Source organism: Salvia hispanica, chromosome 4, assembly GCF_023119035.1.
Source record: "Salvia hispanica cultivar TCC Black 2014 chromosome 4, UniMelb_Shisp_WGS_1.0, whole genome shotgun sequence".
In the NCBI taxonomy this organism is placed as follows: Eukaryota; Viridiplantae; Streptophyta; class Magnoliopsida; order Lamiales; family Lamiaceae; genus Salvia; species Salvia hispanica.
In genome coordinates this window covers 51,574,775-51,598,017 of record NC_062968.1, presented here as the reverse complement: position 1 = coordinate 51,598,017, position 23,243 = coordinate 51,574,775, and the positions used below count along the sequence as shown (strand labels likewise).

General features: G+C 32.3%; 1 protein-coding gene and 1 non-coding gene across 2 annotated transcripts; one reads left to right on the top strand and one right to left on the bottom strand.

Annotated features, from left to right (window-relative positions):
* The first annotated feature begins 7,378 nt into the window (after positions 1–7,378).
* TRNAV-CAC lies at positions 7,379–7,452 on the top strand. The gene has a single exon. It is a non-coding gene; the product is annotated as a tRNA-Val (tRNA).
* Positions 7,453–15,219: 7,767 nt separating this feature from the next.
* LOC125219223 (ethylene-responsive transcription factor ABR1-like) lies at positions 15,220–17,022 on the bottom strand. Its single transcript, XM_048121137.1, has 2 exons — positions 16,423–17,022; positions 15,220–16,033 (listed from the first exon to the last, which is right to left on the bottom strand). Exons 1-2 carry the CDS (start codon positions 16,799–16,801, stop codon positions 15,342–15,344), a joined length of 1,071 nt encoding a protein of 356 aa, XP_047977094.1. The 5' UTR covers positions 16,802–17,022; the 3' UTR covers positions 15,220–15,341.
* Positions 17,023–23,243: the final 6,221 nt, after the last annotated feature.

Sequence of the window (23,243 nt, the reverse complement as noted above, 5' to 3'; positions counted from 1 at the left end):
AGAGCACGGATGTGGGTGTTGTGCTCTTAGCTAAGGACAAGGAGTAAAATGGGTCCGGGCTACTTCCGTGCTCTTAGCTAAGAGCACAGATGGGGATGCTCTTAGATTCCGACCATAAATGACCATTGTACTTTCTTGTCAAGGAACATTTTTTTTCTAACCACGTGAGCTATACAAATAGCACTTGCAGCACTCACTTTTCAACTGCAAACTATACTTAACTTTACGATATATTTCATAGGCTGACTTAGAGTATCCGCAATGCTGCGGACTTCCCAAAAATATATTCTGCCACGTCATAAGGATTTCCCATTGCACAATAGCGGACATCCCCAAGGACTTTCCGCGCGGACTTCCCGCAATAAAATAAATTCACAAATATGCAATTTACGTTACGGAATTAAAATTTCGATACAAATACAGGAAAAATGCAATGATTTTATTTTTTTAAAAAAAACATACATATTTAAACTAAAAAAAGTACTAAATGATTTTTAAAAAAAATCACCCCAAACCAAAAAACGATTCAAAAAAAGTATATGTTATGCCTTGAATCTCTATAGTTTGCCGCTAGCCGAACGGTCTGACGGTATGATATGTTTTTGTTTTATGTCTTAATTTCCAACGATAATGCATGCGTTAGAGTTTTTAAAAAAATAGTATATACAGAGTTTGCAACGAGCCGTATATATAGAGTTTTTTATAATAATAATAAAAAGAAAGAAAACCGGGACGTCCGCGTCGGCGACGCAATGACGGACGTCGCGAGGGACGTCGCCGGAAAGCCGTGGATGAGCGGTGTCCTCACCGGGCGTCCGCGTCCTCGCCCCCCACGCCTAACGGCGGACGTCCGCATCCAAACAAAACAATCGAATACTGATTTACATTAAATAGCCTCAACAACAACATACAGTATATCTCAACTTCAATCATCTCATCATTTCCTATAATTCTTCTCATCTCCTCAATAATTTTGATCTCATCACCCAAAACCACTATTGCTACTCCTTCATTAGTCCAAAAATCTTGTTCCAAATCCAATTTTAATGACAACACCTACACGGAGTTATTATGCATCCATTGAAGGGGCTGGCAGCGGAAGCGCTCACATAAATCAATTACATAATAATCAGATCTATTTAGCAGATTATTTAGACAAAACCTATTCGTGTAATTATCACATTGACAAACACGGATTTTGCATGTTTCTAAGGGTTAGATTTGACTCGTTTTAAATGTCAATCATGAAAATTATGTTCTTAAATTGCATATGTTATACATTTGGTATTTTTAATGTGTTTGTTGATAAATGATAGAAAAAGATAGAAAATGGTGCAAAAAGACCAAGGTGCAGCAGCCTCTGTTCGAGCCTATTCTGCCAGCGAGTTTGAAGTCCAATCAGTGCTTAATTCATATCATTCTCTTCGTCTTCGAAAGAGCTTCGCGTGGACATCTCGCACGTCTCAATCGGAGTTCTGTGGAGAAAGTTATGACTATTCTACGAACATTGCGCAGTGCAGTCAAAGCTGACGGAAATTAGGCGGAAATTCAAGGAAGGAATAAATTATTGCTCAAATCTCTCCTATTAATTGAAGAATTCGAAAATAATATCTTTTATATTTCTTGGAGGATAATTTTTACCATTCAAAAACCCTTTTTCTAGTCTATAAATACCCAAACCTAATTCACAATCTCTATCTCATAGCCTCCAATCCTTCCCTCTCTACACCTTCTTCCATTCCATATTCCACACCGAATTCATCCATCTTCCATTGGAGCGGAGCTCTGCAGATCCAGGCAAGAGAGACTGAAGATTGAAGATTCAACCTTGGGTTTTATCAATTTCTTTCATGTCTAGTACTTTTATTGATTTTTACTACTTGTCTATGAGTAGTTAAATATCTTTTGTATGGTTTTTGGTGAAGACTATTATGAACATGTTTTGATTTATTGAATTGAACTTTTTCCTAGCTCTTGTGATTGTTTTGCTTGTTCTTGTGCTTTTATTGTTCTTTTGTTTGGCCAACTTTAGAACTATGTTCGTTTAACTAGATTAATCGAGAGATAGCTAGTTTTACGTGGTAAAAGGAACGAGTACAACACATAGGTTTATCTGCACTCGAGAGAGGGGACCCTTTGTGAGGGCTTGAGTCTTAGGAACTTAAGGAGTTAGAATCTAATCTATTAGAAGGAGACTTTGATAGTTAGAGTCTAATCTACTGGATAGGTACACTCGAGAGGGGGCTTATCTGATAATCGCGACTTTCCTAATAATCCTGGAGACACATAAAGGTAAAGGTTCTATGAGATTAATCATCACTAGGTTATATTAGTTGGATCCCAAAACTCTACATTCTTTAGCCTGTTTTGTATTATTTTATTTTATTTATTTATATTTATGTCTAGTTTATAAAACCAAAAACCAAAAATAATGTGTGTCTCTAGATAGTATATGACGCTTAGTATATGATAGACAGTTGCAATCTTATTCCCTGTGTTCGATATCCCGGTACTGACCTTTAGCTATACTAGATCTACCCTGTAAACTTGCAGGTATTTTTAGTGCTAATAAATAGTGCATCACACATGTATCATGCTCATAACTTGAATTAATCATGCTTTAAGAATAATGAAACCTAAAACATGCTTTTCTACGGAGCAGAAAAATACCTAATTAATTCTCCAAAGAATTGAAGATGGCTAGCTTCTTCTCCACGTGATGCTTTGAGTACTAGACCACAAATCTTCTCTCTGGTTCCCGAACGTATCCCAATATCAGTGTGGGCTGATCTTACTAGAATATTAGGACTTAAATAAAGAAGACAAAAGAAATCCTTTTTGGAATAGGAGAGAATTCGAAAATTCGTACAGCTGGGGAAGCTGAAATTTTCGAAAAATACAAATAATGAAATTGCGTTATTTTTGTCTCATTTATTCTCCTATTTATATTAAGTTCCTTTTGGGCCCAGACAGGGATCTATGGAAGGTTTTGGATATGGACTCATCCAATTTACTTTTTACTAATTAAATTGAACCCACAATTTAATACTCCCTCCGTCCCAAGATAAGTGACTTGTATTCCTTTTTGGGGTGTCCCACTATAAGTGACCTATTTCCATTTTTAGCAAAAAGTCATCTCTCTTACTTTATTCTCCACCTACTTTATTCTCTCTTCTCTCCTCTACTTTTCCCTCTCTTATACTTTACTCTCTCCACTTTAACTTATTTAAATATCATTCCTTAAATCCCGTGCCCAAAAGAAGTAGGTCACTTATCTTGGGACGGAGGGAGTATAAGTTATAATTGGAATATTACGAGCAGCCACTACAGAAGTAATATTGAACTCTCCCCATCCAAATCCGAAATTACAAGTAATCCGGGTTTCCGTTTAACTTTCATTTTCCGGTGCTTAAGATTAAAATGTCCATTAATTAATTAATGTCTGCTATTGACTTAATTAACTAACTTCTTATTAATTCCAAGAGTGGACTCAGCATGAAACGCTTATTTATTATTCATAGAGTAATCAAACTCCAACTAACTAGGTTCCGAATAATAAAACCTTGTTTCGCACTCCTCTTGAGGACATTATCAAACGAGACTCTCCTCGTGCACGATTCAATATAATAGCAATCCTAGCACCGCTAGATATTGATCACCACTACCCAATATATCAGGATAATTGGGTTACGAAAAACCCGCACTATTTGATAAGTCAAAGTAGTGCATAATCAATACCGTATGCTCAATGCTAACCTACATTGATTAAGAAACAAATATTATCAAGACCTCGCCTTTCAGTAGATAGCCCAAGGACAAGTCTTGCTGTTAGATCCGTTCAGTGCTATACCACACTAATGTCATCTTATTTCAGTAAGGCTTAGAAATATGCGGAGTGACATTGCAACCTTTCTCGATGGATAGTCAAATTCCATCTAGGTTGTGAAATTCAAAGACTTAAAGTGGACGACGCCCACAACCGGTCTACTAAAACAAAGACTTAGACTTTGTTAAGTTAACTTATACATTTAAACATGCATTAACATCCATTAAATGTAAAACATAACAACATTATGACAAAAATAATCTGTTTTATTCCTTGGAAAATAAAATAAGAGTTTTACAGTATTCAATCACTCGAAACGTGATTTCTAGTATACAAACTCTAACATCCACACCCTTCAATTCATCCCAAACATCACATCAGCTAAGGAACCATTGAGCTTATCAATCGCGATAATCGAGTCAGGAATTTCAAACGCAAAAGTTCCAACTCCCGAGAGAGGGATGGCGATCAAGTGGTGATTCGGTTTAGAAGCACGTTAAATGAATTAAGAGGTGACGATTATGTAACGCCGACTTATGACCTATTGACACCAAGTACGGATTGCATCGAGTTTTGTGAAAGAGCACTCACGATTTATAAAATAGAAAGACCGCGTGATTATGAGAGGCAACCAAATTGTGCCAATATTTGGGAAATCCGCATATTCGGTGATTGAAGAACTTAACAACACTGGATCATCCCCTACGTACCACCATTAATAGAACAAAAACACACATACCCACATTTGTGTGTGTGCTTTATATATGATGAAATTAGTTCTTTTTCTTTTGTTGTTGATTATCAAGGACTGTTGTAACGCTGGAGTTCATAAATATTTTATAAATCAAGTTTAAGATGGTCTAAAAGATATACTGAAAATAGTTGGTTAGTAGTAGGCTTATTGTTTTGAAGTCAACTATTTCATCTACAAAATACCCTACAAAACCCATAATTTTTTCACTCAATAAATCTCTCTAATTTTTGCTGTATCAGAACCGCTTACAAAAAATGTTACTAGTATTTTTTTGATTTCAATTATATATTTTCAGCTTTCAATTAAATGGAAAAAATAAATACAACTGAAAAGAAATGAAAAAAAGATTTAAAAAAATATTTGTGCTTCTTATGAATAATTAAGGGAAGAGATAGTAGGTTGTGAATATTACTTTTTCATAAGAGCATCTGCTAAGGCGGACATCCGGCGGACGTCCGACCGGCGTGTCGGGACGTCCGTCATTAGGCGACGGAGGGGCGGACACGGACGTGAGGTGAGGACATCAGATATCTGCGGCGCTCCCGGGATGTCCGCCGGGATATCCGCGCGACGTCCGCCATTGCGTCGGACTGACGAACGTCGCCGGCGGACGTCCCAATTTTTAAATTTAACTTTTTTTAAAACTCTATATATAAGGCTTGTTACAAACTCTATATATACGGCTCGTTGCAAACTCTAGAAATACGATTTTTTAAAAAACTCTAACACATGTATTATCATCGAAAATGAAGGCCTAAAACAAAAACATATCATACCGTTGCAAACACATGTATTAGCGAGACCCCCGTTCGGCTAGCGGCAAACTATAGAGATTCAAGGCATAACATGTATTTGAACTATGTACTTTTTTAATTTAAATATGTATGCTTTTTTTAAAAAAAATCGTTGCATATTCCCCGTATTCATGTCGAAATTTTAATTCCGTAAATTTGTTTAATTTGGTGAATTTGTGAATTTGTATTATTGTGGATTTCCGTCGGGATGTCCTTGGGGATGTTCGTCATGTGCAGTGGGATGTCCTTATGACATGGTAGGAGGTGTTTTTAGAATGTCTGGCGGGACATCCGCACCATTATGAATGCTCTAAAGAAATCTTAAAAAAAGTGTTAAGGGGTCTGCATTTGTGAAACAAATGAATGCCTTACACCTTGTGGACGGCCTTCCTTCCACACATAATTTCCAATTAGCTCTCTCTTATCCCAATCCCAATCCCAATCCCGATCCCGATCCCTATCCCAATATCGCTAATTCGCTATCCCTATCTCTGAATCTGGCTCTCTCCAATTTTAGTACATTATTCTCATCTCTTTAAAAATGGTAGAATAGGAACACAATCACCAACAATCCCCCCTCCTGCACACGACACTAGTAGCGCACCAGCAAGGTCTAAATTCTAATTGTACATGCGATTGCAGTGTGCCTAGTCTAAATGGAGTAGTTCCTTGAGTATATTACTGTATTATACTTTAAAAAATTATAATGAATGAATAAATAATACTGTATGATACCACTTTTAAACTTTTAATTAAAAGTATTCGATGTATCAAGCAAACATAAAGTATATATACTACTAGTATTAAAAATTAATAATACTAAGATTTTAGTTATAAATGAAGAATAATTTATGTCATTTTTAATAATTTAATTAAATTCAATTATGATATATAAATAAGAATGACTTAACAAATGAGAAAAATATTTGTGTAGGTGAAATTCTTTTCAGTACATTATTAAGAAAATATTTGTGAGATTTATAAATAGTGCAAGGAGCCTTAAATACTCAATAGTGCGGTCATTTCTCTTCTTAATGAAAGTCAGCACATTTCTTTTTACATACTTTACTCTCCATCCCTCTAACTTTTTTTTCATTTTCTACTTTATTTTTTCTTTAGTTAACTCTTTTAACGCTTTTTCCCAAGTTATGATAGGTGTTTGTTATAGTATTAAGAAAATATTTGTGAGATTTACTCTTATAATAGTGAAAGGAGTCTTAAATAAGTCTTTTGGGCCATTTCAAATTATGTACCGTCTTCTTTATTCATTTGGGCCGAAATACAAATACTTTCTTGGGTTTTTAAAAAATTATGAATCAAGAACAATATCCTTCTTTAACCCTAGACTCATCAAACTAAAATTGTCTTTAAAAAAAAGAGACATTTTTTATGCTTTCACTAATATCCCATAATGATCAAAGTCAAAACGAACATGACACAAAATTACGTCGTTTCAGATAAATCAGTGCCATTTTAATCAACAATCAAATAAAATGGCATAATTTTGTCTGAAACAACGCCATTTTTATTGTCACGTCATTATTGGCTTTGTCTTATAGTTTTTTATTTTGATCATTGTTGAACAATTGCAAAATATTGAAAAATTAATATACTATATTTCAATTTAAAAAATTATTGGACTAACCATCAATTAATGGAAAGCGTTGATTTAATTAACCGTTAACCGTAACCTCCATCAATAACTAATATATCCAATGGAACAAGAAAATTGATATCCTATATAGACATCAATATCCAATTTATTTAAGTTAGTAGTTTGCTACTCCTCATTCTCACTTTTTTGTTAGAGATTACTATGACTTTTGTTCAGGCCCAATTCAGTTTCTATTTACATCGTAGTATTGTTTATATATTCATATATATTCGTTTACTTCATTTTTTGGAGATTTAATCCATATATTTCCTACTCAGTTTTATCTACATTTTTACAAAATGAACTCCGTGATAATTGATTATTAAAAACAAGATAAATAAGACATAATTGTCTGGGTGGTGTAGTCGGTTATCACGCTAGTCTCACACACTAGAGGTCCCCGGTTCGAACCCGGGCTCAGACATTTCTATATTTTTGAATATTTTTTGTGATGGCTAAGAAGATTACCAAAGTAAAAAAAAAATAGTTATGACTATTGATAATTTTTAAAGTTGCGCGTTACTATTACAACTAGGAGTACTTTATATTGATTTTAAATATTTGTATTACACACAATAAAAAACACACTATATATAATTGATTATTTACCGTAAGTTATAGTAATTTTAGTTCGCTCAAATAAATAGGAGTATATATTTCTCATCGTCTCAACACCTCTGCTTTTTCACGACCATTGAATCCAATTAGACTCCGACCACAAACAACGATTAGGTGGTAGGACCCAACGCTTCACTTAAATTGAACCTAAAATATTTTACAAATATCGATAAAAAAATTTGTGGGTGTTACTTTCTTTTGCATGAATGGAAGAATTTTGGCCATCTTAATTTAAAGGAGCATTAATGGTTTGTCTAACTATATAGACACATACTTCCAATACTCACTCTTCAAATACAAAGCATCTTTCTCCCAAGTTTGGTGACCATCATGCTTCTCTTAAGAGCTACATTAACCTAACTTATGTCCATCCTAGTCATACATTCGTTGAATTTAATCAAATCAATCCATTAATTCACATTCAATATAAACTGTCGTTTAGTGACCCAAAAATTTAGTTACATGAAGGTATATGTGACGTGAAAGCTCAAAAGGTAAAAGACAAATGAAATTTGATAGGTCTTAGTCATGAAGTATGGGGCAAGGGTGAAAATGTTTAGTTATTTGTAGAGATAGCAAATTCGCTTCGCACATATTTTGAAATACTTCCTCCATCCATGAAATATGTGCAACTCAAATTTTAATAAATTTGGAAGAATGTGAGTGGAAAAAATCGGCAGAATACAGACTTCACTTTTATATAGTTTTATAATAAAATGGAATACAAAGACCACTTATTATATTATATATAGTAAAAATGAGATGTGAGACATGCACTACATACATACCAAAACGGCAGAATAAAACATGTATAACTGGACTAAGAGGATAATAAAAAGTAGTAGTAATTTTTACAATATAACAAATCGCATTCCCTTGGAGTGTTTATTAATTATATACTACTAAATTTATAAGATATAACCAAGTTATTTATCTCAACTCAATTCATACAAAGTAATCATATAATTAATTAGTTGATTTATTTGATAAAATACAGATGAATTAGATAAATTATAGAATCTCAAAATTAATTATGCTAATCAATTTATAAAAACCATTCTACTAGTTATTAATTTATTTCATTTTTCATCTTTTAAATAAATAATTACAAATAAAAGCCGAGGCAAAATAAGGCCGAATCCTAATGTTCTTGCATACATTTTTACAAACATATACATATAAATAAAGTTGACATTTTTACAATCATTATGCTATAATAAGAATTCAAATGTCACATAGATATCATCATCAAAGGTTGTCTTCATGCATGACTGTAAAACTTATCTCCAGCATTGTTTTGAACCACATTACATATGAATTCAATATTAAAATAAAAACCTAAGAAATACTTAATTTATTAATAAAATAGTATGACACGTGTGATAGAAATCTAGTTTGAACACAAATGTCTTAAAAAACAATTTGGCAACAACTCGACAATTTCAACGCTTGCACATTAGAGGATTTATTGATTAATTGTTCTTTTCTTTTGTTTTTTGAGTAGAATATATAGAAGTTGACTCCCAACAACTTTTGTGTAAGTCCTAAAATCTATGCAACTTTTGTTAGTCTTCACCCATTAACTGCTACATTAATACTATTAGATATATCATACTCCAATCTATCACATTTTATTTTTCAATCCATCACAAATCTTGTAAATTTTGAGTAGGAATCAGAGAGTATGAATTATACTTGGCAAACTCTCATATCTTAATATTACCATATTCTACAGAGCAAACCGCTAAAAAAATTATCAAATTTGGTTAATCTCACAACTTTTAAAATAACTGACTTTGATATATATAGTATGGCCAAAATTTACGTCTTAAATGTCTTCATTTTTTAAGCCATTTTCTAGCTTTGTAAGTCAATCTTTGTTACGCTCAGATAGAAAAATTGCTAAAAGACGTACTATATACATCAAAATGTGATGATATGCATGCATGACGCCAACTTTTTTGCATACGAGATAATAGAAAATTTGTCAAAATCATGATACATTTTAACTATTTTTTAAAACCGTGGCCTTAAACAAAAGTTGACCAGACTTGATGATTTTTTCGGCAATTTGGCTATGCTACATTGAGTGTGAATATATTCATTTGACTGAAGTAGTATTTTTTTGAATTATTATTCAAATTAAATTTAAATTGTTTGGTTGGAAAATACTACATGTTCATGGAACATAGATTGAACTCCATCCAGCCTGAGATTGGTAGGTGAACAACCAAATCGACAATCCCCTACGGTTTGGATTATTAAAAAAAAAAAAGAATATCAATATAGTTTTAACTTTTAACCCCCAGAAAGAAATAAACTTAATTATGCGAAAGCACGTGTACAAAAAAGAGATCTTCCAACAAAAAGAGAAAATGAACACCCAGGCGACACGTGTCTCCACAAAAGTCTAATTAATTTGGTTGTTGAAAAATTCAACGTGTTTTTAATTACTTAATTTTATTTTCCAACTTAAAAATAAAAATTCAACTCGTGTGCATTACGTTTTCTACTTTATTATTTATTAAATTTAAGTTAAATTATTTTTCTCCAACCTAAGAAACTAACTGTTCCGTCATTTTCTTCCGTTCCAAAAAATTTGTTACATTTTATTTGTACCATTTTTAGTAGTGAATCTAACATTTTACTAAATCATTCTCACTTACTCACATTTTATTATAAAACCAATATATAAAAATAAAATCCTCATTCCACTAACTTCTTAAAATTTTTGTCGGATCAAATGGTGACAAATTACTGGAGACGAAGGGAGTAAATTGTACCCCATACATGGATAATTTTGTCATCTAGTACTTAATCCGTGTCTTTAGCACTAGTATAAAATGAAATAACGAATCAATAGATTCGTATAGAGATGATGTTGTATATATGGATTATGGAGTAGTACTAGTTTACAATTCATTTTGCTCTTTTACTATTTCAGCTACACTAATTTGAATGACCAAAGATAAATCAACAGTTATTGAATACATAGAAGGAAGTTTTGTTTTCTAAAGAAGAAAATAGTTGAGATAATTAATAAGTACTACTACTAGTTTGATTCTATTAAATTTTAGGCCATATCTTTTTTGTTTTAAATTGATATATATCCTGATTTTTGACCATATTATCTTAATGCACACTAGGCAATATTGAAGCACGGTATGAGATAAAGTTCAACTAACATAAAAGGACCTAAACGAACAAAATCAACAAAAGTCGAGGAAAAAAGATGACATAGACAAAAGACGAAAGTTTCATAGACAAACACAAAGCAACACACCCAAACCAAAGAAAAAGATCACAGCATCATAGAATTCAAGAGGTAAGAAAAAAGAAAAAAAGAAGGGTAAATTAAGATGAACCAAAATTAGGTAAAGGCATTTAAAGATATTGTGGTACAAACCAAATTATACATGTACATAAAGTTGTGTGGAAGGAATAATATGCTGTTTTTAGGCCATCATTTAGAAAAGAGATATATACTTTCAACATTTGGACCAACTTTAAAAAAATAATTCCAAGTGCATATAAATACTGACACTTGTATCTTAATTTTTTAAGGTTAGGGCAAAGACATAATTCAACGTGGTGTTTCTTTACTCAATATTAGTATTACATTATACTACTTCCTCCGTCCTTGCTATGATGACACGTCTCTTTTTCACACGTGTTTTGAGAAAATAATATTTATAAATAATAAAAATAAAGAGAAAGTAAGTAATAGTGAGAATAATATAGAACAAAGTCTCTTCTATACTGTTCTCTCTTTTACTTAATTAATTAATACTAACATACACATTGACTTTCTACACTTTTGTTGGTGCATTTTGTAGTAGTGATTGAAAATAGAAAATCTTGTTAATAAACTTTTGTCTATAACTATATAGAGACGAGATTTAATGATAAATATTTTTTGTCGATGTTACCCAGTAATCTTTCAGAAGCCTATTTGTTGTTAGTAAATTCGTCAACAAATCTCGTATTTTTTTTATAGTGCAAATGACATTGGGGTCGAATTGTTGAAGCCATTGCTAGCCGACCAGCAAGGTCCAACCACAACGGCGAGTCTAACATAGTACGTGACAAGAAACTTTTACCAATTCTTGTACAAAATGTATCTAGTTTTACCCATATAACTAATCGAATATGGTTAGTTTTAATATATTACCCATATTTTTTTGGCTGAAATATATCATAAAATCATTATATATACGACTTTTATCGTCAATTCAAATATTCAACAAAGGTAACTTGAAGCAAATGGTTACCTGGATAAAACAAGGAAGGGGAAATGATGGAACTTGACAATAGATGTGTTGTCTCATCTTCATTCATGTTATTATCAAATTAAAACATGCACACTCTATTTATTTTTATTGGTAGATAAGTACCATATTTATTTTATTTGAATTATTTGTCGAATTTTAGTGAGCATGCATTTGTTCCTTCCACGCCTTCTAAATAATAACGAAAAAATATTCATAAACAAAGAATTTTGTTTCTAACAATATTCTCCTTCAACATATCAATTTTTGTACATCTATTTCATTCGATGATTCACACATCCAACACACAAAATAGGTAACTGAATTATCCTCTTTTTTTTGCTAGCTGATGTGGCATGGACATTTAACTACGCCGTTTAAGCAATGTAAATTTGTAGCTACCACATCAACATTAATTTGAGGCAACTGATATTCATGTGAAAAATTATTCTATTCGCACTTAAAAAATTTTCTCCCAACGTCCCTCAAAAGTAGATCATATTTGTCATTTTGATGTCCCTTAAAAATAGATTAATAGGAGTACTATTTAAGAAAACTTTGTTCTCTCTAATAAGATGAGTCTCATTCTCCAATAACAATACCCCAATCACTTTTTCTTTTTTTATTTCTCTCTTACTTTACCAATTGTACATTAAAATCCATATCATTTTAAATGTTGTTTTTTAGGGACGGATGGAGTACTAATCTTTTGCTATTTTGGTGCGTCAGGTCGAAACTAATCTTTTTCATGACACATTATTATTTATAATATGAAACTTATTATAATAACACTATTTCAACTATTTCTTATTTTTTATACTTACGAAGCTCTATAAAGGATATTACAGTAATAATTAATAAATAATGTATTTGGAGACATGATTTGAATTCGAAAATTGAATGAAATTACATATATTTAAGCTCAATAACTAATTCATCGTATGATCACGTACGATGACAGGGGACAGTGGTTTCCCCAAATTTTTTTCTTTTTTATTACTATTATTATAATTTTATTAGTAATGCATTTTTAAAAAATTTGCAAAAGATAGCTATGAATATTGAAGGAATAATCATCTAAGGAAATAAATCATAATATAAGCTTGCATGGCTTTTCTTCTTTTGACAAAGAAAGTGTACTCAAACTTGCAACTTTTTATTCTTCTGATTTTTCAAGCATTAATTTGAGGTCTCTTGATTGTCAATTTGAGGTCTCTTGATTGTTAACTTGTCTATATATTCATGGCTTTCAGAATTTGCAAGATCTTAGTTCTCTTGTAACTTGTTGAAACTCTTTCAATGAAACTTGTTGAAACAAAGAGAGATTGAGCTTACCCCTTTGTCTTTTTGCTTATCAAGTTGAATTTTGTTCTTCCGGTTGCTACTGCAAGTGTAGAGAGAGTATTTTCTGGAATGACGTTTATGAAGAATAAGTTGCGAAATAGAATTGGTGATCAACTTTTGAATGATTGTTTGGTGACTTTCATTGTGAAAGAAATATTTCTACAAGTCTCTGATGATAATATATAGCCCATCGCTTTCAGGAAATGAAGAGTCGTAGAAAAATAAATTAGATGTTATGCATAGTTTTTGGTTTATTTTATTTAAAAATACACCAGTTCAAAATTGAATAATATTTCAAATATTATTTTACCGATATTTTCTATTTTGTTTAGTGTTATATAATTATTTATCATACGACTCGTTACTCATACCCCTAGATGACAAATCCTGGATCCGCCTATATATAGTTAGAATTCATGATTGTTTAAAAGTTGGATTTATATCAAACTTAATATTAATAACTTATATAAATGAAGACATTACTTATCAATCATTCTCAATGTTTAAAATCTTAAAAATATGAAGATCGTAGTTAAAGTAAAACAAATTTTCAGGGTAATTATATACTCCTACTTATATAGTATGATCAAGCGACAAAATGCAACTATCGTTTATAATATTTAAAAGATTAAATAACTGAGATGGTCCTACCACTCGTGAAGGTAAAATATAATAGTAATAATTGTAAAAGATACGTACGTAACTCTATAAGCCACGAACAATTAATTAGGTGATCAAGCAATTAACAACTAAATAACCCTCACTTACACGCATGCATCTGGTCGCTAATTAATCCATATTCAAAACCAGTCATGAAACGACTGCCCCTTACCATTTAAATAATTCCAACTATATATACTCAGGTATACTAGGTCAGCAAGTAATAATTTTTCGATTGATTATAATGCTCAAAGCCACGAAGTTAAGTAATGAACAAAAGAGTTCAAGAAAATAAACAACCCAAAACAAGCACCCCCAACATCCACCTACACACGACCAATACACTTTTGACCGACAATACACCAAAAACAAACAAATGGAGTACTTACTATATAGTACTCGTACATCCTCAGCACAAGCCAATAAAAAGGTATTACTACTAGTCTAAAACAGTAGTATTTGTGAGTAAATGAATTCCTTGTACCTTGATTCTTTATAGGTTCACAATTCCAAACTATACTCTAATGTGACGCCCTTCATCAAGGATTTGTCCCCAACACAAGGGAATATCGAACACCATACACTAACCTAAACTCCCAAGTGCCAAAATAACAATTTCTTTTTCATTTCTTAAGTCCCATATAAAATGAAGTGAAGGTCAAAATTTTCTATTGAAATTCATGAGACACATGGTTCTCTCCTTTTCTTTTCTTGCATTACAATTTTGCAATTTATAGTATAAAATTTGAACTCCACATATTTTATCCACAAGCACCATCTTATAACTAGAATCTAATTATATTAAATGGAGTATAATTCAAATTAACTTTTAAAAGCAAAAAACTACTCCTAAATAGGCTGCCTCACGCCCACTTATATATCTTTGCCCATTAAATCTGTATGGGCTACAAAACGGAATTACGTTTACTATGATAGCGACCATCTTATTCTATACATCTTTCTTGATTTGGACACAATATACACATAGGCACCAAACTTTTTGTTCTGATTCTCATTATTTTTTACCTAATATTTCTTCATTTAAACATAACTTTTTTTTTACCCCACTTAACATTAAAAATATGCATTCATTTTCCCCCGACTTTTGGGTTGGAGATTTTAGCATAAAATTCGAAATAAAATTCGAAACCAAAACACCTGCATCTCTAAATCCAATGCATAAAATATTTGAAGCCTACAAATAATAAATAAAAATATAATACAATAAAAATAAACTGTATTTTATATAAAGTAATGAAGAAAATTCTAATTATAATAAAATACTTATTTCGTCCTATAAAAATAGTGCAACTTTTTTTTCATTTTTAACACATTTTTCTATTAATCATATTTCCTCAAATAATATTAGTACTATTTAGCACTACTAGTGTGCACTATTTTGTTAGAACGGAAGAGTATACGATCAAGAACTAGAGCAAGAAGGATAGTGGCCGGAACTCCACGGCGGTGTCTGACTCGCGCCGCTAGCATCACTGCCACCTCCACCACCGCGAGTATGCTGATTATTTTCCGGCGGCGAGAAATGGATGGTTTGGCCGCTGGAAAACAGCATGGGATGCTGGGAAGTCGAGGAAGAGAAAAACGATGAATGTTGCGATTGATGCGACGACGAATACAATCCGGCCAACGACGACGCGTAGAACATTTGATCGAACATCGAATTCGTCTGCGCCGCCGGCAAATCGCCGGTGCTCTGCAACAGCTGCGAGTACTCCCAGTAATCCCTGCCGGCGGTCTGGAAAAACGGCGCCGCCGCCGCCGCCACGGGGCGCGAGGCTATTTGAGAGGGCTGAGGTGGCGGCAGCACCCTGACGTGTTCGGGGAAGTTGAGCTTGGCGCGGTTGCCTCGGAAGCGCAGCGCAGCTTCGTCGTAGGCTCGGGCTGCAGCCTCGGCCGTCTCGAAGGTGCCGAGCCAAACTCGAGCCGCTTTGTGTGGGTCCCTTATTTCCGCGGCCCATTTTCCCCATGGCCGCTGCCGCACGCCTCTGTATTTTCTTCTCCTCTCTTCCGGCGCTGCTGCGGTGGATTCCGGTTGTTGCGGAGGTTCGGCTTCGGCGGCGGTTGGCGTCGCGGCGCTAGCTACGGACTCCGGTTCTGGAAATTGGAAGTTATGCATCAAAATTACTATAGCAAATTACTTGTAATAAACAGAAATTGTTATTCATAAATTAGTGGAAACATGCGTTTATTTTTTTATAATAGTTTATTTATTTAATATGTATAAATAAAATGAATTAGTGAAATATAAATATTTAATTATGGATGGAGGGAGTAGTAATCTTGATGGCAAGTTGGGAATAAAGACAGAGTAAAAGATAAATGAGGAAATCTGGTGAATGATTCAAATGTTTATCTAAATCAAATAAAGCATTACTAAAATAGAGAAGATTGAGATCAATGGTAGATGACGCAAGGGTTGAAAAAGACAACAATTTTTAAAAAAAAATTAAATTCAGTAAAAGTAGATAATAATCAGAACAAACCAGGTTTAACAGATGAAGACGACGACGACTCTCCAATCCCGCCATGAAACCTTTCCGAAAACTCACCGTGGTCGCGGTGGCGCAGCCGCTTCTGCCCCGCCCAAGAGCCGGAGCTGGACGGCGAAGCAACGGTGCCCGAAACAACGTGAGTCAGCGCCGTCACCATCGCCGACATCTCCCCGAATTCGCCATGGCCCGGTGGGGCAGGCGGCGGCGACACCACCGCCGACAGCAGGTAATCGGGCTGGTGCTGCATGTGGAAGAAGGGATTGATGTCAAGATTAGCGGAAGCGGTGGAAGAAGTGTTAGGCGTGGTCGTCGGCCTAGTTCTGGCATAGTCGCCGCTGCCCTGTCGATTCGCCACCTTTAATGAGCACATGTACCGCTGAAAATTAACTGATCGCCGATCAATCTCAGACTAATCCAACTATATATTTCTTTCCTTCGCCGCGATCACTTAGGATTCTCTGTTTTCTTCTTCAACCAAAACAGAGACACACAAAGAGAGGAATTGTGTAACAAAATATTGAAGAAAATGATGTAATGTTATAAGAGATATAAATGTCTGAAATAGACTTCTTAAAAGAGGGATTTTATTAAAATTGTCAAAGAAGAAGTATTTAAGAAGGAAAAAAGAGGAAGTAGCAGCCAACTCAACAGAAACAGAGTGGGGAATCACCTTTGCTAATTAACAATTCAATAATAGAAAATGAAATTCGAAATATTTATATTTATATTAATGGAAATTTCAATCAATTATAAATAAAGCAATATATCTGAACCAAGTCAAGTTTTACTTATTTACAATTGGATGAGAGAGAAGGAAGAAGTGAAACTAACCGACTGAAACAAAAAGGGGTGTGATGTATACGCCGTTTTGACCATATTAGCTGAACCTGCCTCTTCGAACATCATAGGGGAATGTCGGTTAACCTCTTTGTCTAGATGATGTTTGAATTGAGTTGTATTGACGATGGAGAAGTAGGAAGACAAAAGGGAGTATAATTGTGCTAATGCATCATTAATTACCATTGTCAATTGAGGTTTACCGACATCGACATGATTAGATAAACAATTAAGGAATGTGTAAATGGGCTTTGGAATTAGGCTGCAACTTGCGGTCCAACTTGTGTGCTCGCTGTCCACCCAAAAGGTGTATGCCTGTCCAAACTGTATACAGCAAAATAAAGCAAGAAATGAGTGAATTGGTGAGTTAGGCAGGATATCTTTATTTAATTATATTGCTGATTTAGACCTAGATTGGCTGATGTTATATATTGGATTGGATGTACTCGGATCATAAATAACACATTCTTATTGAATACTCTATACATATAAATGATTAAATTATTGGATTTAAAAATCTAATGATCATATTTTTACGTGGCAACTATTACTACTATACTATTATTAAAATTTATAGATAATAACACGCATATGAATTTTCATAATTTTCAGTTCATGAAATACTTTAGAATTTCGATCTATTATATTCATTTACCTTAGCTTTGCTAATTTTGCGGTGTGCTTGTGTATTAATAATGATAACATCATCAATCCGTTATGAGAAAACTTTAATATATAGCACTAATAGGCAAGTTGTGGCTTTAGATTGATTAATTTTATAGATACGATGACAAAATTAGCATTATGATGAGTATATATATACTATGATGAGTACGTACGTTATATATAACCTTATGATAAAAAAAATTTGCCATTGACATGACAAAAAAGAAACAGTACTAATCTTTTAGAAGTTGAAGATACATATGAAATCGCGCGTATGGTATTTGCATGCGACAACCTAATCTGTTAGTAGTATTTAAAGAAAAATAATCATAACCATGTTAAACTATGATGAGAAACCTACAATATCATGGTGATGCAAATTAACTATCTTTAATTTCGCACATTTTTTCCGCTATCTTAATATTCGATTTGTTTTGCGCTTGGGGTCTAGTTGTACCTATAATAATAATAATGTTGATTGTTAGATTTGTGACTAGTTTAACTTAACTTTGAATACCATGCCTATCTCGTTGAGAAAAATAAATAAATGCATGACATAATTTGATAATATTTTGTTGCATGTATCATTTTTTATGGCATGTTGATTTTTTTTTTCGTTTGATTGGTTGTTATGGTGTTAATCGGTTTCACATCTTGCTTTGGAATTGACGAGACAAAGAATATGTACAAAATGAATTTAAAAATGACAAATTATGCAAAATTAAAACAATATTGTCTGTGTGGGTGTGTTTCATGCATCGATTTAGGGCATGTTACCAACTAAAATTAAGTCTATATTTCATAAATTGTTTGCAATAGCTGGATGATGTGAATGCATGGTATTTATTTTTATTTATACATCAATTATTCATCCGTCCACCAAAAATAATATAAGTGATAGACACGAGTTTTAATAAGGAATTGATCAAGTAAGAGAACAAGTGGGGTAAATAGGAGAAAGAGAAAGAAAAAGAACAAATAGGGACATTAAGTAGAGGAGGTAAAAAGAAAAGACGGATAAGTAGAAGTATACAGGTAATCATTTAAGAGAAATTTTTCATTTTTGAATGAGATTATTCATGGAAGAGAGGAGTATTAATCATCATTTGCGTGTTCTAACAACCTCAATTTCTTCCAACGAACATTTTAATGTTCAAGGGTCAACATCTAGAAACACTAGGGTTGACTAAATCCTAGATATGGTTTATTTTAGGGTAGTTAAGGTGTATTGACCGAATTAATGTCGAAGAAACTTGCAAAGCAAAAGTGGTCTAGTATCTAAATAGTGCAAAAATTGTCTTCCATTTTAAGCAGTTTAAAAATGGTGTAACGCAAAATAAAATATCGCACACTTTAATGAAATTGCAAAAATATCATGTTTTTCTTATAAAATTAAGAAATAATAAGTTGAGTTTGTGGAACTTAATTTTTTGGGAAGTTTATAAATTGCTGGAGCTAATTTTTATATAAATGCTCAGGAGTTTCTATTGTCAAGCATTTTTTAGAGTTAACTATTCTTTACACATCTCACAAACTATTTTAAGGAGCTTATAATTAAGCTTAGCCAAACACCTTTTCAATTTGAATATAATGGATGAATATAATTATATAATTAACATCTAAAAAGTATTGTGTTGGCCAACTACCATCTTATTGTATAACTTTAACTGATAATTTATTTTTTTGAATCTAGAAGGCATATTGCTGGCAATTTTTTGTAGTGATTAAGATGGTGTCTGGCTTAAATTAGGAGCTTACAAGTTGTTTAAGAGCTGTCAAATTAAATTGGGTCGTGGATGATTCGGCCAATATGTTGCATTTGTTGGAATATATATACAGCTTAAAAGCTCAATAACAATAAATTTATTAAAAAAATATATCGAATGCGCAAATTCCATCCTAACAATAAAAAGTAAAATCACATATAGAGGAAGAAAAGTAGAAAACAGTAGTCAAATATGAAAAATATTATGGGAGTATTTCTTTTTACATTTGCATAATATCATCAAATTTTTGATATTTTGTATAAACCATCATGCAAATTGCTGACAAAACATGTGATAATTATTGTCATAAATTTCTAAAGTCGAATTTTAGAATATTATATAGTTTCTACCAAAATAAATCTATATATCCGCTTCTGTCTAACAACACAGAAGCGGTCATCACATGCCATTAAAAAAACATTAAACGCATCCAATAAGTCAATCACTTAATCTTAACAACCATAAAAACATTAAATGTGTCCAATAAAGTCAATTGACTTGATCTTAACTAGTAAGTACCATATAAAATTATAAGAAGCCACGTGTGATCATAAAATATAGAACAAGTTATAGTAATTTACATATATGACATAGCTTTAGAAATAGGAAAAAGAATAATTAAGCGACAAACAACTATACAAGATGAACATTTTGTCTTTTGAAAAAACACCGATCATAAAGCTACTTTTTAAATTTTGATAAAGATCGTTCTTTTCCAAATGTGTGGAATAGATTTTGTTGTAATAAGTAATTAATGACTCAAACTCAGTTTAAGTTTGTATATGAAACTTTGAATGATCAGAGTCGTCAATGTTCTAGCAGCATGTCACATGTGTATATTAGGTAGAAGGCGAAACACATCTGCTTTAATTTGTCCCTATACCTTTTTCTTTTGTTTCATTAAATTAAAGTCCTTTTATAGTTAATTGACTGTAAATATGCACGCAGTTAACTTTGGTGTTTTATTCCCTACAAATTAGTACTAGTATTAAGTTAGTAACAATGCGGTACCAATACTTGCAAAATATTATTTGCGGTTCACAAACTATATTGCATTTTTTTCACTATTTTTTTTGAACAAAGATGCCTCCAAATGCACGAAGGACATTTTTGTACACTCACTCTCCAACTGCAGTTACCCATTTGCAGACATTTGATTTCCCAAGATTTGTAATGAAATATTTGTCAAATCATTACAAATCTTAGGAAATCGATGTGTTTCACCATTTTCTCCAAATGCACGAAGGGCATTTGATTTGAATTGATTTGACAAAAGCATCATTAAAATTTTGGGATACCAAATGTCACCAAAATATTAAAAATTTTGGGAAACCAGATGTCTGCCAAATAGCTGTTGCTTTTGGAAAATGCATTTGGGGCATTTTTATTTGAAAAAATGGTGAAAAAAAAAGTACAAAAAGCCCTTGAAACAAGCAAAAGGTGTAATTTGAAGACCGCAACTAATATTTTGCAAGTGTATGTACCACAAAAGTGCACGAGAAATGTAATTCGCTCTTTCATAATTTAGTTGACCTCAAACTCTTTCCAAGTCAAAATTGACATCTCATTAATTAATGACATAATGTGGATAGCGTAAAAAGTCTATCTTTTTGCAAAAAAATCATTAAATTAAACTAGTTGGAAAAAAAATTATAATGACAAAATTTTATGTAATTAGAAATTACTCAAGCTTTTCGAAGTGGCTAGCCAGAGTTCAATACTATAATATACTGTAATAAAATAGGAGTAACAAATAGTGAAACATAGAAATCTAAAACTATTGTGTATACATCCCTGTAGAAATGATGATTATGATCATTAGCGTGCATGTGTATGATACTAGATGAGGACAAAATGTCATTTTAAAGTATGGTAATATTAAATGATGATACTAATATTTTATATTAGAGCAAACATACCTATGTTTATTTGTCGTCGGTATGTCGCAAAACCTAAAAAAAAGCTTCAACCAAAACTGGGAAGCCTATATAGCCATCAAAGTTTGAATTAATTAAAATAATTTTTAAGTTTGCATATATTGAAGCATAATTGTAATTAAATAGTAATATTCAAAACTTTCTTAAATAGTTAGATTTGAGGAATAAAACACGCAATCGATACTATATTCAGCATGGAATATTTCAAATCAAAATAATACCGTCTATAGCAGTTTTGGATTGAACGGATTTAGTTACTTTCGTATTGCTATTTATATTTTGTAGTGCTTTTGCTCTGCTATTCACCTTCAGCTTTCTCTGTTCCTGTTCCATTTCATAATAGTAGAATCATTTTATTTTCTACATATATTTTTTAAAAAATTATATAAATAGATAAAATGAAAAAAAAAGAATAATATAAATAAAATATTATCTATATTATTTTCTCTATAACTTAATTCTTTATTCCCAATTTCTAAGACCGCATATTTTTGCAAGAAGAATATTTTTTTTATGCGGCAGAAATTAGGAGATTTGTTTACACATAAAGTAAGTATGAAACCAGAAAAGAGTTTCTGAAAAGCATTATATACACTCCGCCAATTTTGTCGCTTAGTGGAGTAGTCTATTTATTTAAACGCGTGCCCAACATATTTAGTCATCATATTTCTTCTAAGCGTTTTTTTCTATTTTTTTGGGGTCCTTTTCTTATTCTTTTGTTAAATGATAAATTCATTTTTTTTGGTCTTTTTCTACTTTTATGAAATGATAAATGTTTATTCTTGAAGTCATATAAATTGATACACGTTTTATAACGAATTATTCATACATGATCCGTGACCACGAGTTTATTCCAAGTGTATGAACTCGCATGCATGACAAACTAAAGCCACAAAAGATTAGACAAATATATGGGTGATGGGTCTTTTTTGACTGAAGAATTAATGGGGAATTTGAACTGCATTTAATATATGGATTAATAAACATTGGTTAGAATTTAATTAGATAGAGACAAATTCATGGAAAAGTAGAAAGAGACAAAAAGGTTTAAGTGGGGCTTCATTTCATCCTACACCATTGCCTCTAACTCTGCTGTTCTTTTGTTTAATTTTACTATTTTATTTACTAAATCTGCTTATGCTTATGCTTATGACTTTGAGATCTAAGTGTTTTTTCAATCATATTCCTTAATTTACTCAAAATATTTAATAATTTCATAGTGTAAAAAAGCTAGCAACTTAGGAGCGCTGCATAAAAAGCAATAAATAAATTAACAACAAAACATACGGTAGTATACTAATACCAGGCAAAAGTGGACAAGTGAATATTATAGCAAAAGTTGTAGTTATCTTTTTCACTATTTCAAACATTATAGAGAAGTAGCGGACAGATAAAAAAAAGAAAACATAATGAATGAGCTAACACACGTCATAACGTTATTCGCTAATCACATTCATCAGAGATGACTGGTGTTACAACTCTTAAATCTTGTCTCACATCGACTTGATAACGATCATAGCTCATCTATATAAATATGGATAACCCATCTTTATAAGACCTTTTAAGAGGTGAGTGACTAATTTCTAATAACTGGTGGCCTCACAGC